The 22,459-nt window shown below is 39.7% G+C and overlaps 1 protein-coding gene and 1 long non-coding RNA gene across 2 annotated transcripts; both read left to right on the forward strand.

Annotated features, from left to right (window-relative positions):
• The first annotated feature begins 1,375 nt into the window (after positions 1-1,375).
• On the forward strand, positions 1,376-3,069 carry LOC124267011. The gene is made up of 2 exons (XR_006895927.1): positions 1,376-1,588; positions 2,732-3,069. It is a non-coding gene; the product is annotated as an uncharacterized LOC124267011 (long non-coding RNA).
• Positions 3,070-7,272: 4,203 nt separating this feature from the next.
• On the forward strand, positions 7,273-19,543 carry LOC124267014. Its single transcript, XM_046701859.1, has 6 exons — positions 7,273-7,371; positions 12,102-12,331; positions 13,814-13,869; positions 16,909-16,925; positions 17,570-17,710; positions 18,803-19,543. The coding sequence occupies exons 1-6, from the start codon at positions 7,285-7,287 to the stop codon at positions 18,998-19,000; spliced, it is 729 nt and encodes a 242-aa protein (XP_046557815.1). The 5' UTR covers positions 7,273-7,284; the 3' UTR covers positions 19,001-19,543.
• Positions 19,544-22,459: the final 2,916 nt, after the last annotated feature.

The following is a 22,459-nucleotide window of genomic DNA, read 5'->3' on the forward strand; positions in this document are numbered from 1 at the left end:
ATGTAATACAGTTACTCTTTTTCCTTAACATATACTGGACAAAATAGTTTGGGATATATGAAAATTTGGAAATTATGAATAAAGATGTATTCATTCATTGACACACTGATAAAATATCATTAATAAAAAAACCAATATCCCTACCTTATTTTGTCCAGTATACATCACTTTAATGTGGTTGAAGGTTCGAATCGGGTCGGAAATCAAGGAGCACAGGTGCAGTGTTGAAAAACCTTGATTAAGATGCTGATGAACCTGAAGACGCAACTCCCAACAATTATTAACAGGGCTTGAGACAGCTGGATCGTGTGTTATCGTATACGTGTTTAGCCTGAGCAGAGTTTCATATGGGCATTGTGTTATTCTATTTCAGTGTCTCATGTGTACAAGGGTCATGCGTACACGCTTACGTAATTATCCTACACTGTTGGTGGTTTTATTTGTCCACATAACCAGCTGTCACTGATATCGATTCCGTGTTTAGTTGTATGTGACTAAACGAGTGTGCAACTTTGCTGTCTTCTTGTTACTAATAACAAGTGTGGAATGTTTTCATGAAACGTTTACAGCAGTATCTTCAGTTACATTTCAGAAGGCTTTGTTCAAGTTAAGTAAAGACACATGAGTGAGCGAGTGAGTTTAGTTTTACGCCGTGCTCAGCAATATTCCAGCTATATGTCGGCAGTCTGTAAATATCGAGTCTGGACCAGACAATCCAATGATCAACAGCATGAACATTGATCTGCGCAATTGGGATACGATGACATGTGTCAATCATGCCAGCGAAACCTGACCACCCGATCAAGTCATTATTCTATTTGGTCATAAAATGCGTGAACAGAAATCAGTATACAATTTTTATGAATACTAAAAAACCTGTAGACTAGTTCTAGTTAAATCGACTGAAACCAACTGTTGCATGTACTGTGAATACATATTGAATGCTAGAATGCTAACTCCGAAAACTGTAATAAACATTAAGTGTAGGCACTAAAGTGCCTAATGGCAGGTTCGCTTCTGGTAATACAGTTAACTAAGGTTGTTACGAACCATTAATTTTATTTCTTTATACCCCTAGTTCGTTATACTCAGTTCGACCAAACTAAACGGCAAATGGCAGGAGTGAGTGAGTATGGTTCTACGCCGCTTTTAGCAATGTTCCAGCAATATCACGGCGGGGACATGGGCTTCACACATTGTACCCATGTGGGGAATGGAACCCGGGTCTTTGGCGTGACGAGCGAACGCTTTAACCACTAGGCCACCCCTCCGCCCCCTGTTCGGTACAGACGTAGTTGAGTGTACTCCAGACCTTTACCAGATTGAATGACAGATTTTGATGCAACTGAACAATGCAGCGCTGAACAACCCAGGCACTTTATTGTATGATCGATCGCCAGTATTTGCACAACCTTCACAGCAACACAATTAGCCTGTTCTTGCAGCAGTTGATTTACGCGGAAACATTTGTTAAGCAAAATCTCCATCTCGTTCGTCCATGATGTCTGAGCGACGCTATGGCTACTTTCGTTGTCCAAAGTGCGGCGCCCACTGGGAGAGTTCCCATGTCTACTGTCACGGTTCCAAGGTACGCTGTTAGCGGTTTTTCAGTCTTTATTGCAAACCCCAGACCTTCATAATCTACTAATTTTTAAAATTTCAAACCGAACCCTTCTCAGCTCCAGCAGTCAATAGATTTCGGATATGAATTTCAGAGACTCGATAGTTTCCCTATAGAAATACATGTAGTTGTAATGAACTGTTTACATAACGTTATTTCAGCGTTAGTATGTTCGTCCAGATCTTGGTTTATAACTGAGTTAAAGTGGCATAGCCCAGTACTTAAAGCGTCCAGTGGTCCAGCACCCAGTGCGCTCGACTCCCTGCACGGCTTCTGAGTATAAAGTGTGTGATCCTTTGCGTCAAAAGCTTGGTTGCTTCAGCGTTAGTATGTTAGTCTAGATATAGGTTTATAGTTGAGTTAAAGTTGGGGCTGGCATCGCCCAGGGCGTAGATTTCGAAGCTCTCTTGGCGCTAAGACGGTCGTAAACGCCATACATTAACATTAACTTACGACTATCTTAGCGCTAAGAGAGCTTCGAAAATCTAGGCTCTGTACTCATAGCGTCCAGTGGTCCGGGCGAGCGTTCGACTCCGTACGACGAGGACAGTGTTGTGCTCTTTGCTACATTTAGACGCTTTTCGGATCAGTGGTTTTCTGGAATTTTCTAGAAGGGCATAGATTAATCTTTCAAAGTGTAAATAATTTTGGAAGCATTTTGAGACTATATAATGGACAGGCGCATGCCTCCATAATCTCACACAGCACCAAGGTGAACTCCCAAACATTTTAGCAGGTATCAATTGTATCTTAGACGTTTATCAGAATGAGATCAATGTCATGTGTGGGTATTTCTTAATGATACAGACATTACAGACAAATGTGAAATATGGAAAAAAGTGGTGCTTTATTGTATTAAATGTATGTATTTTCAGATGGTGCTTTACTCTATTAAATGTATGTATAACAGTGAATGAGTTTAATGTTATGCCGCTTTCAGCATTATTCCAGCAAAATCAGTGCACACAACAAATGGGCTTAACTCTTTTTGTCCCATGTGGGTGTCAAAACCAGCGTGACAAGCAAACTCTATGACCATTAGGCTTCCCATTGTGACTTTCATTTGAAATAGAGTGTGTACATGATGTAAATCTGTGTGTATCTCTACAGGCTGTTTACGGACAAGAATGCAAGAGGTGTGGAACTAACTGCCTCCCATTCAAGGTAGAGCCTATCGTCTGCTCCCAGTGCAGACAACATGCATATGCACCAGAGAAGACCGAAAGAAGAGGAATGTTAACCCCTCCAAACCTCATAGGTCTGAACTCTGCGAGAAGTGCAAGTCAGGAATAAAATGTCAATGGTGATATTTCAGCCTTGACACTTGACAGCCTGTAGCACCAGACACGCTTACTTTCCTTAAAGATTCCATTTTCTGTGATGACGAACGTTTTGGATAATTGTAAGAACTGTAATTAGAAATGTATTAAACCTTATCGCCCACCCTATGAGCTTCTTTGTGTGGTTTTATATGCGTGTACATATGTACACAAGGCGATACCGTGCCAGCTGTAGTCACATTGTATAAAATTATATTCATTGTTGCTGGCTGGTTGGATGTTATTTAACGTCGCACTCAGCAATATTCCAGCTATATGGCGGTGGTCTGTAAAAATCGAGTCTGGACCAGACAATCCAGTGATGAAGAACATGAGCATCGATCTACGCAATTGGGATACGGTGAGAAGTCAGCGAACATGACCATCCGATCCCGTTAGCGCCTTTTACTACAAGCATGGGTTGCTGGACCGAGTCTAACCCGGATCTTCACGACTAGATTGTAGCAGCATTATCGGGGACACGGGGACTTCACACATCGTATTCATCAGGAGAATGAAACCCGGTACATTTGCGTGACGATAGATAAATAAAATCTACAGACGTCCTTTTCACTGACTTTTAAAAATGTAGTCCATGAAACGAACATTTTTAACTAAATCTTCATAAAATATAACAGGGGCCCAGAGACTTTCAGATAAATCTCCATTTTCTGAAACTGCAGTAATGTAGACTTACCACCTGTTCTTGACTTGCATGGCTAACCACAAAGCAATACAAAATACACGAATACTCACTCTGACTTAGCTACTTAGAACAGTCATATAGTAATTCATACAGTCATAACGACTACCTTATGTAGTCACTGAATTTGTCTTGAAGGTTTTGGATCACTATGAGTGAGTGAGTTGGGTTTTACGCCACTCAGAAATATTCCAGCAATATCATGGCGGGGGACACCGAAAATGGGCTTCACACATTGTACCCATTTGGGGAATCGAACCCTGGTCAACGCTTTAACCACTAGACTGCCCCACCGCCCCGGATCACTAAGGCTTACGCCACAGGATTATAAAATCCCATTTAACATTTGGCAGGTTTCCAGGGAGTAGAGTTTCTGTTCAGTGATGCGTTTTTTTCTTCATTTTCCTACTTCTACTTTCGTTTTCCATATTTGTCCTTATGTGTATGGGTGTAAACTAACTCCATATTTGCATTCCTGGAATACAACAATGTCAGGGTGTCCTGTAAACAGAGACTGCTTGCGTTCTGTGAGGCGAAGTCGACATGATGATAGACCCTTACTAAGTTACTACCTACGCTTCATGAACAGCGTTTAATTATACTGTTAACAGGAAGTGAGGGATATTCAATGACAAGGTGTCACAACTAGTTGATATCTTATATACGTAGAGAAACAAATAAAGGAACACAGGAAAATTCAAGCGTTCCTTTATTATTTTCAAGTTTTCATCACCACAGCGCTATTAAAAGATGGTGATGAAAACTGGAAAATATTAAAGGAACACTTGAATTTTCCTGTGTTCCTTTATTTTGTTCTCTACGTATATCGTTGATAAGATACCAGTGTAACAGTGACATCTAAGATTTGCATTAGTCGTTGAACAAGGTACAATGTGTGACCCCCTGGAATATTGCTAAAAGCGGGGTAAAACCAAACTCACTCACTCAAATGAACATAGAATTGTTTTGTTAGATGACTGAGTGAGTATGGTTTTTCACGCCGCTTTTAGCAATATTCCAGTAATATCGCGGCGGGGGACACCAAAAATGGGCTTCACAAATTGTACCCATGTGGGAAATCGAACCCGGGTTTTACGAGCAAACGCTTTAACCACTAGGCTACCCCACCGCCTCTGTTAGATGATTGTCCAAAGCGCCCTACTTATACGATGAAAAGTCAAACTCATTAATATCGCGTAAGTCCTACTTCTATTTTAAGATCCTGTCGGATTCGACCAGGCATACCCTAACCTCCCGTGTCAACTTGGTTCATTCCATTACATACTTCCTGCAGGGCAGCTCTTGGATGGTTGAGAGAGTGGTCGATGGTCGTTGACGGTGACGTTTGCTCCGTCCAAGGACATCCAAGACATGTTCCATAGGAGACTAGTCTGGATTGAGGGAAACACAAAATGACGTCCATGTCTTCAAATGGCACCACGAGTGTTTGTAGGATGTTGTCACGATAGCCGTAAAGGACCTGTAGTCACTCCCCCCACACCCACACACACACCCCACCCCACACACCTCCATATTATCTCCTGGTTCTGTTTGCAGCGTTAACATCTATATCTACCTTAGTGAAGCATATCGAACACTTACCAAATTCATAGTTCCGTATAACATCATGCTTGTAAGTGAAGGTGCAGTTGGAAGCACTTCATCGTCATAATCAGTTTCTATAGAATACACTCAATTTTGGCCAAACACTGCTTTCTGTCACATTTCCATAGCTAGATTAGGGTTGTATCCAAACTTCGAGAATGTGTCCCTTATATTATAACATAGGATTCCTATATATTCCTATTCTAGGTAAACATGTGTCTTACGTGTGAAAACGCGAGTTTGGCCATTTAATTTTTTTTAACAACATGCGTTGTCAAAGTTTAGTTTGCCCCGTGAAGGCCGCTTTACAGTTAATAACGGTTACAACGAACCATTATTTTCAGTTCGGTATATACACATTGCGACTATACTATATACGGCAAGTGGCATGGATAACATCAATACAACCGTACGTTAAATCTAACAGTTCGGTATACGCATTGCGACTATACTATACACGGCAAGTGGCATGGATAACATCAATACAACCGTACGTTAAATCTAACAGTTCGGTATACGCATTGCGACTATACTATATACGGCAAGTGGCATGGATAACATCAATACAACCGTACGTTAAATCTAACAGTTCGGTATACGCATTGCGACTATACTATACACGGCAAGTGGCATGGATAACATCAATACAACCGTACGTTAAATCTAACAGTTCGGTATACGCATTGCGACTATACTATACACGGCAAGTGGCATGGATAACATCAATACAACCGTACGTTAAATCTAACAGTTCGGTATACGCATTGCGACTATACTATATACGGCAAGTGCCATGGATAACATCAATACAACCGTACGTTAAATCTAACAGTTCGGTATACGCATTGCGACTATACTATACACGGCAAGTGGCATGGATAACATCAATACAACCGTACGTTAAATCTAACAGTTCGGTATACGCATTGCGACTATACTATATACGGCAAGTGGCATGGATAACATCAATACAACCGTACGTTAAATCTAACAGTTCGGTATACGCATTGCGACTATACTATACACGGCAAGTGGCATGGATAACATCAATACAACCGTACGTTAAATCTAACAGTTCGGTATACGCATTGCGACTATACTATATACGGCAAGTGGCATGGATAACATCAATACAACCGTACGTTAAATCTAACAGTTCGGTATACGCATTGCGACTATACTATACACGGCAAGTGGCATGGATAACATCAATACAACCGTACGTTAAATCTAACAGTTCGGTATACGCATTGCGACTAAACTATATACGGCAAGTGGCATGGATAACATCAATACAACCGTACGTTATATCTAACAGTTCGGTATACGCATTGCGACTAAACTATATACGGCAAGTGGCGGTGATAACATAAATACAACCCTACGATATATCCAACAGTTCGATATAAGCGTGTTCGCTACAAACGTAACTGAGTGCAATTCAGATTTTCACCAGATTAAATGGCAGGTCATGGTCCAACTGAACAATGAAGTGCGAAACAGCTCAGTCACCCCTTTATGGTGCAGGGGTGGTGCAGGGGTGGTGCAGGGGTGGGTCCCCACCCCCCTTTGTCCTGAAAGTAGTTTATCAAGACCATTGAAACTCTCGAGAAAATGGGTGAATATGAACTGTGCAAAACCACCACCCCCTTCTGAACTGCGCACACCCACCCCACACTCCAACCCCACCCTTTCTCAATAAGCTGTGTTCGCCCGTGTGTGTAATACAAATCAGGACGCAACATGTGCATTGTATATTCTCTCTTATCAGTAAATGCACTTCCTTACACAAACAGGAATGTCCTGCTTCTGGAGATATTGTTTTACGTGGAAACGTTAGTCGAGTTTTTTTTTTCAAACTTTAGCCAATCAGAATTTTCCAGCTCAACATTTGCTTTGTCTTTCTCAAAGCAACGACACCTTCGTTTTCCACGAACTGATTTTCTTCCCCAATCACAGTTCAGTAAAACGAGTCCACCTGCATCAGTTGCCACATACGTATATCTCACTCTGGGAGACAACATCGGCCTTCAACGATGAATGAGCGACGCTATGGCCACTTTACTTGTCCGACGTGCGGGAAAAGCTGGCAGAGTGCCCATGTCTACTGTGACGATTCCTCGGTAAGTTGTTAGCCGTTGTTTAGTGTATTTCTTGCAAACCCAGACCTTCATATATGATGATTAATGTTTCAACCCAAACCCTTCTCAGCTCCAGCAGCGAATACATTTCGGATATGAACTTCAGAGATTCGATGGCTTCTTTATAGAAATAGTTTTACATAACATTATTTCAACGATTGTAAGTTAGTCTACATCTTGGTTTATAACTGAGTTAAGTCCAGTACTTAAAGGCACGCTATCACTCCACACTTCCCTAAAATCAATATTGCATTTCTCTCATTAATACTAACTATCCGCCCCTAGCGAAGCTACCACATAATTTATTCCTAAAAAAATACGTATTAACATTACAATATGAAAGCAAAAAGTTCGAATGAATGAATGCAACGTTGCATCAAATCGACTCTCGCGCCCTCTACCGGCCGAACATTATTTTACCCCATAGAATTATGTCCCTTGGAGCGCTCTTCACGAATATCCAGAAAAGCAACTTGTGATTGAGACCAGTATAATGCGTCAAAAGCTTGGTTGGTTCTGAACCCCAAATAAACCATGATATATTATCTTATATATACCAGGAACCTCAAATCTTTTCACGTTAGAGCTATACGAGAGCTGTTTGACAAGTTCTGAGCCTCCCACAAAGGGCAAGGTATGATAAGGGTGGTTTTTGGCCCACGAACAGAATTGGCTGAACACATGTTATTTGTTTAGAGACACGATAGCTTTGCATAAAAAAGCTATTTTTTAAATGATCTGAGGCCATAATTTCAATGCAGAGGGGCCCAAAATGGGGTTTATCAGTTCCCATGAAAAATAACAAGAAGTCTGAAATATCAGTGTGCCATAATGACTTATATACAACTATCAGTTTATTTACATACAAATAGTATCAGTTTTACATCAGGTATTCATGATGAAGAAACATGCCAACATCAATCACAAGGTTTTAACTTCAAGGGGCCCAATTAGGGTTGCAATACATTGTGGACAGTAATTCAGTTACTTGCCAATTAATTACAAAACAACTCATTATTCACAATTTTCTTTGCAAATATAAACTGTAGGTCAATTTTACAACATGTACTTATGATAACCAATTATGTCCTACTAAAAGTCACAGGTCTTGACCTCAAAGGGGCCTATTTCAGGTGAAATTACATTCTTGGCACAGCTTGATTTTAACACCATGTAAGTGTTAAAAGTCAGTATTTACAACATTCTTGCAAATATACAGTAAACATCTCATTCACATCATGTTGTTACAATAACCAATCATGTTGCACTAAAATCAGGTCTTGACCTCAAGGGGGCCTATTTCGGGTGAAATTACATTCTTGGCACGGCTTGATTTTGACAGCAAGTAAGTGTTAAAAGTCAGTATTCAAAAATCTTCAAAAAGTAATTATTCACAACTCATTCACTACAAAGATATATAAAACATCCACTTTCACTCTTCATCCACATGGTCATCAATCTCTGAATCAGTTTCTGAATCACTGTCAAAAACTGCAGCATTCAACCATGTATCACTAGAGTTGCTGGAAACAGGCATATTGTCTTGGTGTCTGCCATACCCAGATCTTCTCACAACTGAAAGACGGATGACTTTATATCAAAAGAGAATTCTGTTTTAAAAACTTTGATATTATAAATCTATTCAAGGGTAATATTAATTATTTATTATCAAATGTCAGTAGTCTGGCTTTGAAGGCTTATGCAGATTTAATCACCACTGAGGCATCAGTATTTCTGAAATTCAGTCACATTAAATTAGAAAATTGAAAAAAAAATAATATTGATTATTTTTTAACACACATATTATGCTTACCTTCAACCTCAAGTTTTAAGTTGTCATCTTCATGAAATGACACTCCTGAAATCAGACCAAGCAAATTTCTCTTATCTGAAAACAAATATTTGAAATCATAAAAGAATTATCATTATGTTCAAGAAATTGGTGCTTTCTAATTTTTCTAATGCTAAATATGTCAATAGTATAGTTATATAGGGAAGGGAATTGACCTCCAATAGCATAATCAATTGTTGAGGCCACCTTTTGATCAATTATAGATATAAGATAAAAACAGCTGTTAGGGCACATGAAAACAAAGGTAATCAGTCCTCAGTTTCAATATGACAATTGAAACCAATAGTCATTGATTCTGTAAACATAGTTTTAAGAAGAAATAGTGAACGCATTAATTGATTATGTGTTTTGGTTATCGGTAATTGACTGGCAGCCCACAAAATATCCATAAACTAATTATTTGTTTGATCAGTACACCACTAATTAACAGCTCTGGACAGTTTGTAAATATTTACCATACTAACATTTTGAAACAATGCTTACCTTCGCCAGGTTCTTTATTGTGTGGGAACAAAGGCAACGAGACAGAGTGGAAAAGTCAGTGTCTTCAGGCTTAAACAAGATTTACATGATGTTAATTCAAGTTTGTTTGAATAGTGTAACTTACATTACCAAACTTAAGAAAACATTTTTGATAACATTTGGATTTCATGTGTACAAGTTCAGTTAAACATTGTAAATTGGCTGACCAAACTTTTGAAAAAAACCCATCAGGATTTGAACCTGCATGTCTGATAACAGAAAAAGTCGACAGGCCATCACTGTAACCACTAGGCTACAAATTCTGCTATTACCTCTTGTCAGTTTAAGCTTATATCTTACACCTTGCAACAATGTGTCACTTGACGTCTGCTTGCTTTTCATCATCTGCTAGACCATGATACAATGTTCTTATTCTAACAATATTAAATGTAGCCTAATATATCCTAGAAAACATCAAGGTACATTATTTTGGTTAAAATGTGTATGTTTATACACAGTTACATCCTGTGGAATGCCAGTGTTATTTGACAGTGCCAGTTGACACAGAGGGGTTTGCTAAACAGATGATAGAACAAATATGATAAAATTCTAGCATAATTACAAAGATTCTCACCTTTAGAATGCTGCCTGATCATATTTTGAAAAATCTTCTCATGTCTTCTTTCTTTTCCAGCAGAGATCAACAGGGTCTCAAAAAACGACCCTTGTTTACCTCAAAGTAATCAGCCTGGAGAGTCCCTTACGATATTGAATTGTTTTAATAAACATGCTTGATAAGTTCATTTTAGTGCTCTAAAACATTCAAAATAAATAATGAATCTGGTATAGTTGTGTAAATGTGACGGATAGTTTTCAGAGATATTACTTTACGCCAATGTTTATTTTTGAGATGTTGTATGGGGCAATTTCATATAACAGAAAAATGTACTTTTTAAAATATTTTGATATGAGCAAAAGCGTGACCCACCACAATTTTTTTAGGAGTGCATTCTAATTTACTCTCTTCATGTGCGGTGGAAAAATTGGGATGGTTCATGCTTTTGCTCACACTTTTTTATCACTCTGAAAATATGAAAATGTAGGTTTTTCGAAGATATTGTAAAATAGGTAAACTTTGAGGTCTTCAAAGAGGAAAAAAACCAGCACTAAAACATAAAAAAGGCATATGGAGGTAATTTCAACAATTTATTTAGCATTTTTTATGCTAAAATTATCATGTTGTAGAACTTTGAATATCATGAAATTTTGTGGGCCAATAAGGGCCCTTATCATACCTTGTCCTTTATTGGGAATTGCTTAATAGTCCTTGAAATCTTTTACTGTGGACTTGATCCATTCGAGGTGTATCCAGAAAACTTTAGTCACATGATCAACTTGTTTCGTTTTGACAAGTCGATAAAATAAGCAAGCTTCTGTGACTTTTGTCAAGAGAAACAAGCGCGTGTAATCTCCATAACTAAAGACTTCACTGTTACGCAAATTTGCCAAGAACTTATTAATAAACCCTCGTTATACACCAGGCAAATAATTTTGACACCGGTTACTGTCACAAAGATCAAGATACAATACCAATGGAAAAAAAGATAGTATCCTGTATTGATTTGTTTAGGGATAACATGTGTTTTGGCTTACAAGGTGGCGCTGACATTGGAGTAATATGTAACTGTTCCATTTCCATGGCAATGGTTGTTTGGCCACGCACTTTATGACATCCTCTGCACCCTTGCATCACATGACCACCAAGAAAATCATGTACTGTTATATGGCAGTGTGATTCATTGTGAAACAGTGGTGTATTTTTATCAATTCACTCAAGTGAAGATAACACAGAGGGCAGTGTTGTGCTCGTTGCTATATTTAGTCGTTTTTCGGGTCAGTGGTGATCTGGAATGTTCTGGAAACGTGTAGATTATCTTTCCAGAGATTTCTGGAAGCTTTATGAGGCGATGTAAGGGAAAAACGCGTGCCTCCATAATCCCAAACTGCACCAAGATGATCTACCAAACTTCAGCAAGTATCAATAATTTTTGTGTCTTAGACGTTTATCAGAATGAGATCAATGTCAGGTGTGGGTATTTCTTAATGATACCGATATTTCAGATAAATGTGAAATATGGAAAAGGGTGGTGCTTAATTTTATTACATGTATTTATAACAGTGAATGAGTTTAATGTTAAACCGCTTTCACCAAAATCAGTTGACACAATAGGATAACACTTTTTGTCCCATGTGGGGGGTGTCAAAACCGGGCCGACGGCGTGACGAGCGAACACTATGCACATTAGGCTGTTCATTGTGACTTTCGTTTGAAATAGTGTGTGCACATGATGTAAAATCTGATTGTGTATCTCTACAGGCTGTTTATGTTTATATGCAGTGTTACCAACAAGAGTGCAAGAAGTGTAGAACTCCCAGCCAGCCACGTACGGTAGAGCCTATCGTCTGCTCCCAGTGCAAACGGACAAAATGCACATGCACACGGGAAGACGGAGAGAAGACTCGGGATGTTAACCCCTCAAACCTCATAGGTCTGACCTCTGCGAAAGGTGCAAGTCTGGAAAAAAATGTCAATGGCGATAGTGAAGCCATGAAACTTAACAACCTGTAGCACCAGACATAACTGACTTGCTTACTTTCCATAAAGATTCCATTTTCTGTGATGACTAACGTTTTGGATAATTGCAAGAACTGTAATTAGAAAAGTATTAAACCTTGTCGCCCACCCCATGGGGTTCTGTATGTTTTATACGCGTGTATATGTAGGTACACAAGGCGATATCGAGCCAGCTGTAGTCACATTGAACAAATAAATTCATTGTGACTGGTTGGTTTGGTTGTTGTTTAACGCCGCACTCAGCAATATTCCAGCTATATGGCGTCGGTCTGTAAATAATCGTCTGTAAACAATCCAGTGATAATTAACATGAGCATCGATCTACACAGTTGGAATACAATGGCATGTGTCAACCAAGTCTTTTACGACAAGCATCGGTTACTGAAGACCAATTCTAACCCGGAGTTTTACGGGTCTCATTGTAGCAAGAACATTTCAGCACTATCGGGGGACACCAGGACTTCACAAGTATACCTGACGATAGATGAATAACATCTGCAATATTCTTTTCAGTGACTAACAACTAGTCCATGAAATTAACATATTTTATTAGTCTACATTATCTACATAAGATATAAAAGATATAACGGAGGCCCAGAGATTTTCATAAAAGTCCCGGATCTGTAGGCATGCTAACCAGGAAGCAACGAATACTCACTCTCGCTTAGCTACTTTGAACATGTGTAGGATAATTCATATTGCCATAACGACTACTTCATGTAGTACTTTGTATTCGGTTTTATGTCACTTTGACACACGCCACGGGATTATATAACCCCGGTTAACAAAAAGAAATGATAAAGCTAAAAGTATGATAAAACTTTACACCAGGCAGGTTTCCACAGAGTTCAGTTTCTGTTCAGCGATGTGTTTTTTATTCATTTTCCTGCTTTTACTTTCGTTTTCCATATATGTAATTTTATATTTTTGTGTATGGGTGTAAACAAACTCCATATTTGGCATGCAGGGGATATTTATATACTTCCCGGAATACAACACTCAAAGGTTGGCAGTTTGCCAGGGTGTCCTGTCGCTGGGGTAGATATTGTGGTTCATGACAGCCTGGTTCCCTGGGTCCGTTGCGCCTGCGCTACGCTCCGACACTGACCCAGGCAACCACTGCCGAATGGCGGCCTTCACTGCAGGGAGACGCGCCATACATTTACCATAGAAAAATCCGAGAACGGGTGGTAAGAATTTTTTCATAGCATTTTCATCGATACTATGGCAAAGTATACGTCACCAGAACAACACCCATCGTTACCTTCAATGTACGAACACGTTATTTAAGCAGTTTCGAGACACGAAAATCGTCGTTACATGGGCGATGTGTAAACAATGACACACACTGTATTTTCATCACCGACATGTGCTTTGATATTTCGTGTCAGCTCGCTATTGCCACAAAATCGTACACATAAAACATGGATCTGAACGACCAAATTAATTGAATATAGTTAGCATCTTTATTTTAGCAAATTTGATGACGAAAATATCGCCGATTATGTCCCGTATCTTCTATCGTTTCAGGGTAGGTTTAGCGCATATATTTTTCGATCGCCTTGTGAAATTACAAGGTAAAGCGTGTACATCATATGGATGATGTTAATGACAGGGTTTGTCATTCTGATATTTAGCCTCTACAAAACAACGTAAAACAGTTAACATATATACCAATATCATTCAGAAATGTTTATGATTATAATAAACATGGTGAATCAAATGATCTATATACAAAAATACACACACATATACAGCTCAAAACAATGAATTTGATACTTTATATTACTAAACTGAATATATATAAATACATGGTATGATCAGTATGTTAATACATTGGTATAACATGTATGTGAAGAAGAACTTTTTAGACAGATGAACATTCCACTATTTGTGAACTGTTGAATTAAGGGTGATTTTTACCAATGAAACCTGTCATGAGAACTGTAGTTTTTATGGCTTTAAGCCAGTATCAGAGTACACATTTGCTGTACATTGATTATTTTGAGCATGGTAACCCTGGTGTTATGAGAATACATCTGATACAAATCACCTGATATCAGCAATTTTTCAGTCAGATATCACTTAACTAGTTTGGTTAAATGCTGCTATGGACTGTTTGCTTTACTTTATTATACTTTACAGCAGTGCATGCATACATAATTCAACACACCATCAGTGATTTTGTTTTGAATTTTGGGTAATTTGCTTTGTACTTGTTGATCAGTTCACTATTGTGATTATATTTTTTTTAAATCAAAAGTTTATGGTGTGTATCTTGAAATTGTGTCTTTATATAGATATTGGGTATTGTGTTAACACCTAAACGTATTTGGACTGAAGCACTAACTACTCTTGGTGCACAGAGTAAGAAGGCTGTTATGGCATTGTACAGATGTCAAAAGAAGTTGAAAATAAACCATGTCAAGAATAATTATGATATTTTTATATTTTTTTTATCACTTTATTTCTTTATAATGGTTACCTAATTTATGCATTTGTGGTACATGTAAATATTATAAAACAAGGACATGGGTGGTAGATAATTCGTAGGCTATAAGAATACATTTGTTGTTGCAATTTATGTGAAGAGGTTATGTCAAGATGACCAAAAGGTGAAGAATTTACCATAGTTGCAGTGCGAAAAGGCAGCACGTTTGTCAATTTCATACAAGGTGTGTAGATAATGTTTTAATCCAGCAATCTGTGGATGCGAATTGAAACATCTCTTTGCATATATATAGTATTTTGTTGCGATGATAATAAGGTTTAGTACATCATTTCTTTTTTCTTTATATCCAAAGATGATATGTTTTGCATCCAGAATTAATTTTGTGCCTGTTTCTTGTTCAATCCAGGCTTTTAGTTGCTGCCACAACGTTTTCACATGTACACATTCACAAAATACGTGGATAATTGATTCCATTTTAACCTTACAGAATAATTATGATATTTAATGCTATGATTGTTCCTATAGTGTGTAATGGTGCAGAAGTATAGGGGACCTCATACTGTAAAATTATTGAAGACGTATAGCATAAAATGTGTAAATGGTTTCTCAAAACAGCAAACAATGTTATGGTTTGGGGAGAATGTGGCAGAACCCCTCTCCAACTTGTGCACACCACAAGCCCTATAAGGTATTGGTGCAGGCTACTGTATTTGGATGAACGCAAACTGCCTCTCCAATGCCGGACCTCAAATTAAATATATTCTTTTTAGACTCATTCATATTTAGAATATTCTGATTTGAATATGTGCGGTTAGCACAAGATGTGAAGATATTTATTCGCCCGATTCCTTCTATTAACAGCATTTTAAATCACTGTTAAATGTGGAAATGAAACTTATACTCCATATCCCCGTACACCTAAGACTAGCCATGGCTCTTTTCAGATGTAGTAGGTTTAAACTTCCAGTCGATTTTGGAAGATACACAAATGTCCCCCTACACTGAATGGCTGTAAATAGTGTATATTAAGGGGAAGATATTTTGTTGAAGATGAGTTTCATATGCATGTATTGCTTGTATGTGAGCATTACTCAGCCATAAGAATTATGTATGGGTCTTAAACAATTATATATAAAGTCCCACACTGTAACATTTTTTATCAGATCGATGATCATGCTGTTGATCTCTGGATTGCCTGGTCAAGACTCGATTATTTACAGACCGCCGCCATATGGCTTGAATACAGCCGACGAATTACACGTCATCATATTTGCTAAAATAAAGATGCTAACTATATTCAATCAGTGTGGTCGTTCAGATCCATGTTTTATGTGTACGATTTTGTGGCAATAGCGAGCTGACACGAAATATCAAAGCACATGTCGGTGATGAAAATACAGCGTGTGTCATTGTTTACATATCGCCCATGTAACGACGATTTTCGTGTCTCGAAACTGCTTAAATAACGTGTTCGTGCTTTGAAAGTAACGATGGGTGTTGTTCTGGTGACGTATACTTTGCCATAGTATCGATGAAAATGCTATGAAAAAAATTCTAACCACCCGTTCTCGGATTTTTCTATAGTAAATGTATGGCGCGTCTCCCTGCAGTGAAGGCCGCCATTCGACAGTGGTTGCCTGGGTCAGTGTCGGAGCGTAGCGCAGGCGCAACGGACCCAGGGAACCAGGCTGCATGTTCCCTTCTTTTGAAAAGTAAAAATCAGAAATGACTACTGTATGGTCACATGATTGTCATATTTGACAAGTGAAACCTAAGCTTCATAGTGTTGAATAAGCTGGATAGGAATAGTTATTTTGCTTTAAAAATCAGTGCCATCATTTCTTTAACAATATTTCCTTTAATAGTAAATACAAATGATTATGATATCACTAAATCAGTTACCAGATGAACCTTCTCTAAATATGGATTGGTCTTCCCAATTATTTTAGCCGAACATTTCCACAGCTTCACATCTTAGTTCTGGAATTGGCTGGCGCTTAACTGTTTCTTCTGGGTATATACTTTGTTGAAGCCACCACCGATACCACTGGGACAAAACCAGGGTCACAATCAAGCGAAAATTCTAAACAGGATAACAAAATTATTTTCACGTTTCAGAGCTGCTTCTTGATCAGGTATGCTCATTCGACACAATGTGTTGCTCATCAAACATATAAGTACTAGTATTTGAACGATTATGAAAAATGTTGTACAAAAAGAGTATGAGAGAAAACAGTCTCGATTATCGGTCCAGGGGCGGATACAGCTCTTTGAGAAAGATGGTGGGGTGGGGGTGCACAGTTCATTTCACCCCACCTCGCCATCCCTTTCTGGATTCGCCTATGCTGTCGAAGTAAATTCCACCCGGCGTATAAGGCAAAATAGCGATGAAAATTATATGAACGTCAAACTGAAGAGTCCGTGTTGACATCAAGTGTTTGCCAAAACTGTAAACTGAACCTGTCATGAAACGCACTGCGACTCCCAAAGAAATTTATATTGACAAAGTTACTGAATATAATATTGCCTGACACTGCAGGTATCATTCGTCACCCCTTACCGTAACCTGCTATTCGGCTTGTCCCGGAATAACACGAGTTGGTCACGAATGTGCAGTATACGAGTCGCGCGACGTTGAACATGTACACCCACACAGATCATTGATTTCCTTTATCACAATTCACGGAGAATAACATCACAATCACATTCGTAGAAATGTGTATATTCTTGTTTCGATTTGGCTTCCCGGTAAGCATTACGAGTATATATGATCGTTTAGGTGGTCAGGGACACGCAGTTCCACACATCACCTCCGTCAACGTTTGTCTGCCGTGCACGATGTCGAACCGACGCTATGGTTACTTCGAGTGTGACTGTGGGTCAACCTGAGAGTTCCCATGTCTACTGTTACGGTTTCACGGTAAGCTGTCAGTTGGATTCATCCACAGAGGACTTTTCTAATGATTTAAAATGCAACTTACCTTTCTGGTTTATGAACCTCGTTAAAAAGGGGCGATGGGGTAGCTTTATGGTTAATGCATCCGCTCGTCTCGCCGAAATTCCGGGTTCGATTCCCCATATGGGTACAATGTGTGAAGCCCATTTCTGTTTCCCCCGCCGTGATACTGCTGGAATATTGCTAAAACGGCGTAAAACTCTCACTCACTCGTTAGAAACAGCAAGTTTTATCGTGACCTTGTTCACTCTGCTTGCACTTGTTCGTATGTTATTGGAACGTAATAGTTATACAATGAAACCCTTCACGTTGTAAATCAGGACGAGTGCACTGTTATACTCCGGGCTAACTGTGTCCTCTATGGACACGTTAACAACATAAATTATGAATCTCCTTTTCATTTGCATTTCATATTTTCCTGTGTACTACTGTATACTGCACTGAGCGTCGAATCTCGCTTCAAAGCAGTTCTATGTATCCTACTTCTCGCCAAGCAGCGTGCGTGTGTTGAACAGAGCGCTCTTATTGTGTTATTGAAAACAAGATCCAGTGGAGATCGCGACCATTCGATATCATACCATTAACAGAAGGCATCACTTCTTCTCCCTTCGTTTTCCACCTCACCTCCCATTATGTAATGTTGGTGTAAACAACTCCATATATGGCATGTAACAGGTATAATATATCTGACTCAGTCCTTAAGTCATCTGGGACGGTGGAGTAGCCTAGTGGTTAAAGCAGTCGCTCGTCACGCCGAACACCCGGGTTCGATTCCCCACATGGGTACAAGGTGTCAGATATAAGCTAAACCAACGTCTTCGCTTCATATATTCAACGACAATGTGTGAAGCTCATTTCTGGTGTCCCCCGCCAAGATATTGCTGGCATATTGCTAAAAGTGGCGTAAAACTAAACTCCCTCACTTATAATGCCAATCGTCTTTCAGTGTTGGTGTACTTTATTTTGGTCGTCAGTTTTCTTAAAACAAATATGCAAATATACGTGTAGTTGTTTCACTACAGCACAACTCTCTCACTCACCTTATGTCCTCCACAGCCGAAGTACGAGCAGGATTGCAGGTCTTGTGACACCCCTTGCATGCCATACCGTGTAGAGAAGCTGATCTGCTCCAAATGCAAACAACATGATTGCATATGTTCTAAGCAAGACCGCCTAGAGAGGACCATCGACCCCAACAAACCACATCGATCTGATCTCTGTCACAAGTGCCAGTCAGGCAACCCCTGCATGTAGACCGACCTCGCACATACAGATCCCTGCTTGTAGACAGACCTGGTACATACAGATCCCTGCACAGACCCCTGCCAATAGACGAACCTCGCATAAACAGACCCCACCAGTAGACCGACCTCGCACATACAGAGAACCAGTGACCTCTGTGAGAGAAGACCTTAAGTGCCCTGCTATTTAACCTTCTGTACTTGTATTATGTATGCGCAGCTCATACTGATGGTCAAAAATAAGGGAACGCAACACAATATCGAAGAATCACTTAGTGCTGATCACAGTAGAAAAGCAACATGTACAAATTATGTTGCAGGGCGAATTTCTCCCTTATGACTCCATTGTCAAATAGTATCTTGCCATGTTCTCATACTTACAACCGTTCCCTTATTAATTCCATCAGTCTATACACACTCTCATTAGCCAGTATTTGTTAACAATCTATGTACCGCTACCTTTAAAAGATATACTTGTCCTGTCTGCACTTCATTATCCAACAATATGTGTTATGCTTCTGTGATAATTCCATGAATAAATCTGAATGGCAAATTTTGTCCTGCTTTTATAAAACCTGATTTCATCAACATAACCGATCCATTAACACGAATAGCATTTTCCACCGGGATCTGCTTAAATGAGTGAGTCGGTTTGAGTTTAACGCCAATTTGAACAGGTCAGCATTTTATTGATATCACGTCGAAAAGTGTGTTTGAAACGAACGATCATAATCAAGCAGTAATTCAAACATGCATTGGATCCTGGCACAGCAAAGAGATGTAACCAGACACAGGGTCTATTGTTATCAAATATGAAGAAGTGGAAGCCATTCACATTAGAGAAGAACTACATTAATGAACTGAGATGTCCGTCTCTGAGGTTGGACTGTTGATAAATCGGTTACATCCCATTCTGCCCACAGTTCCAATTTGCCTACATCCCAGTTTGCCTACAAAACTTACTGTAGACAGAATGGGAAATGACTTTTAACCTTTAAAATAATGGAACAACCCATTTACCAGTCACTGAAGGGTATGTTGTTGGATTTGGAGAAAGTGTAATTACTGCAGTTTTACTTAAATTAAACGACCTGATGATATTGGTTATAATGAGGGGCACGTTAACGTTTCAAAGCTGTGGTTGGTACTTGTACCTACAAATACATGTATAGCATACATGTATTTTGAACCTTATAATTACAAGTCATTTTACCCGTATTGCCTACAATTGACTTTTGTCAGGTTCATTTTAGTAAGGGTAGAATAGGTCAGCACATTAACCTTACTTCCTGATCACTGGACCGTATCATGTTGTTTTAACCTGTCGGCAGAATGAGAAGACACCGATAAATCTCCACCGACCAGTACATAATCTCTCAATGACGTCATGACTCTATCGTCATTAGAGGTAACAATACATGGTGGGATCATCTTTAAATGACATAAATACGTGGGGCGAGACTTTGCATGTCTCTATAGCATTGTCATACAATAATAACAGTTTGTACTGTTGTAAGACTGCACAGTCCAGGTGAAACCTAAAAAACAAGCTGGCTTGTTGTCACCTCGACAGTGCAGGCAGAAAGAGCCATTGTACAGATACAATAATGAAAATACATAATAATCCGACTGATATGTAGGATGTGACGACAATACTTAATAGGGGCAACAATATTATTAAAGGACAAATAAATACAATATTGGTACAAAAGTATATGTGCATATATGAGCACACAATCCCAAAGAGTATTTACATAAATACCTTTAATTACATAACCCAAAAGAATCGTCACACCCCTCCTATCAGAGGATTTACATAGGGCCCCACCTGAGGTGAGGTGAAAGTCACATTAACTTTAAGGGCCAATGGGAAGTATAAAAATACATATATATACACAAAGTGGAGCAATATCTATACCCAACACATTTGGAATATATGATACAGAAAACCGGTTGATTGATATACACAATAGCCACGACAGGACACCTGGCCTGTACGACACATGTGGCTAAGGGAAATGGGATATGACTGCCTTGAGATTTCCTTGCTGCCTACCCTCTGAACTGCTGTGAATGCCATGACATTGAAGAATAGCCCGGATTGAGCATGAGGAACACTCCACCACTCCAGATTCTGGAGCATCGAGGGGTGTGCTCCGAGCAATCAACCAGTCTATTCTTTCAGTGTCCTGTTTAAACTCTAGATCTTCTTCTTGAGCTTCCTGTGGCAAGCGGCTTAAAGCATCTGCATCAGTCATCTGCACTCCTGGTCGATACTTGATGTTAAAGTTGTAGGCTGCTAGGGCTGCTAACCATCGGTACCCTATGGCATCAACTTTCGCCGACTTCAGGACATATGTAAGGGGATTGTTGTCTGTTACGACTGTGAATTCCGAACCATACAGGTAGTCATGGAACTTGTCAGTAACAGCCCACTTCAATGCTAGGAAATTCGCGCTTGTCTGCTGGATAATTTGCTCACTTTTAGAAAGACCTCGGCTTGCATAGGCGATGACTTTCAGGCTACCGCATTGTTGTTGGTAAGGACAGCTCCGAGTCCAGTGCCACTGGCGTCAGTGTGGAGTTCCAAAGGCAGACAGGTCAGCATAGCCTAACACAGGAGGAGTGGTTAGTTTTTCCTTGATCTTCTCAAAAGCTGTTTGGCATTTCTCTGTCCACTTATCCCCAAAAGGCGTCTTCAGGGTGAGGTTGTTCTTCCCAGGAGTTCTTCCGAGTTTTAGCATGGTCTTCCCTTGTTGGGCCCATTCTTCAAAGGCTACCTCTCCGGCTTTGATGGGTTTTGTACCAGAGAACGTCTTCAGTCTGAGGTAGCTGGATAAGGGACGATCCCAATTCACCAGCACCTGTTGTGGGTCTGGGCGTACAGTGCTACCGCTACCCACAACCCCAGCACTCGAGCTTGCAACATTAGAGTCGCTAGCGGCCGGGGATTCTGTGTGGGCAGCAGCAACATCGTTAGCCGCCAGAACAGGTGTGGGAGTTGTTGGATTTGGTTTGATGGATCCGGTGCTGGTCGTAGCTGATGGATGCTGTCGTAATAGCAATTGGAACTCTTCCAGCATCTGCGACTTTATCGCCTCCATCATCAGGGCTGTCTTCCTGTCCAGGGTCTGATCTACTGCCCTGGCCACGACGTCTTCTAGAGAGGATCCTTCCCGAACCAAGTTCACTTTCATAACTTGATACTCCTCCTCTCTGATGAGTACAGTGTCCCCAAGCTTCAGAGGGACTTGAGGGCTCGTGAACTCCACGAGGTGCGGCTGATAAATAAAATCAAGCACCTGGAGAACCCGCACCTTCCCATAGCAAGGAGACAACTCCTCCTCAACCGACTCCGTTTTTGTTTCCTCCGGGAGCCCAATTATTCCAATTGATCGCTTTGGGTCAACTTTCATTGACAACATAGTGTCCAAGAGCTCAGAGTTCGTGAGCGAGGACATGTTGACAAAAA

This window comes from Haliotis rubra, unplaced genomic scaffold, assembly GCF_003918875.1.
Source record: "Haliotis rubra isolate DU_JTF1 unplaced genomic scaffold, ASM391887v1 Scf1295, whole genome shotgun sequence".
Lineage (NCBI taxonomy): Eukaryota > Metazoa > Mollusca > Gastropoda > Lepetellida > Haliotidae > Haliotis > Haliotis rubra.

Bases quoted from the DNA above. Each gene is read 5' to 3' on its own strand.
- LOC124267014 (XM_046701859.1), top strand. From the start codon at position 7,285: ATGAATGAGCGACGCTATGGCCACTTTACTTGTCCGACGTGCGGGAAA. The intron at 7,372-12,101 runs GTAAGTTGTTAG...GTTTATATGCAG, and splicing joins TCTACTGTGACGATTCCTCG to TGTTACCAACAAGAGTGCAA. The intron at 17,711-18,802 runs GTAAGCTGTCAG...TGTCCTCCACAG, and splicing joins TCTACTGTTACGGTTTCACG to CCGAAGTACGAGCAGGATTG.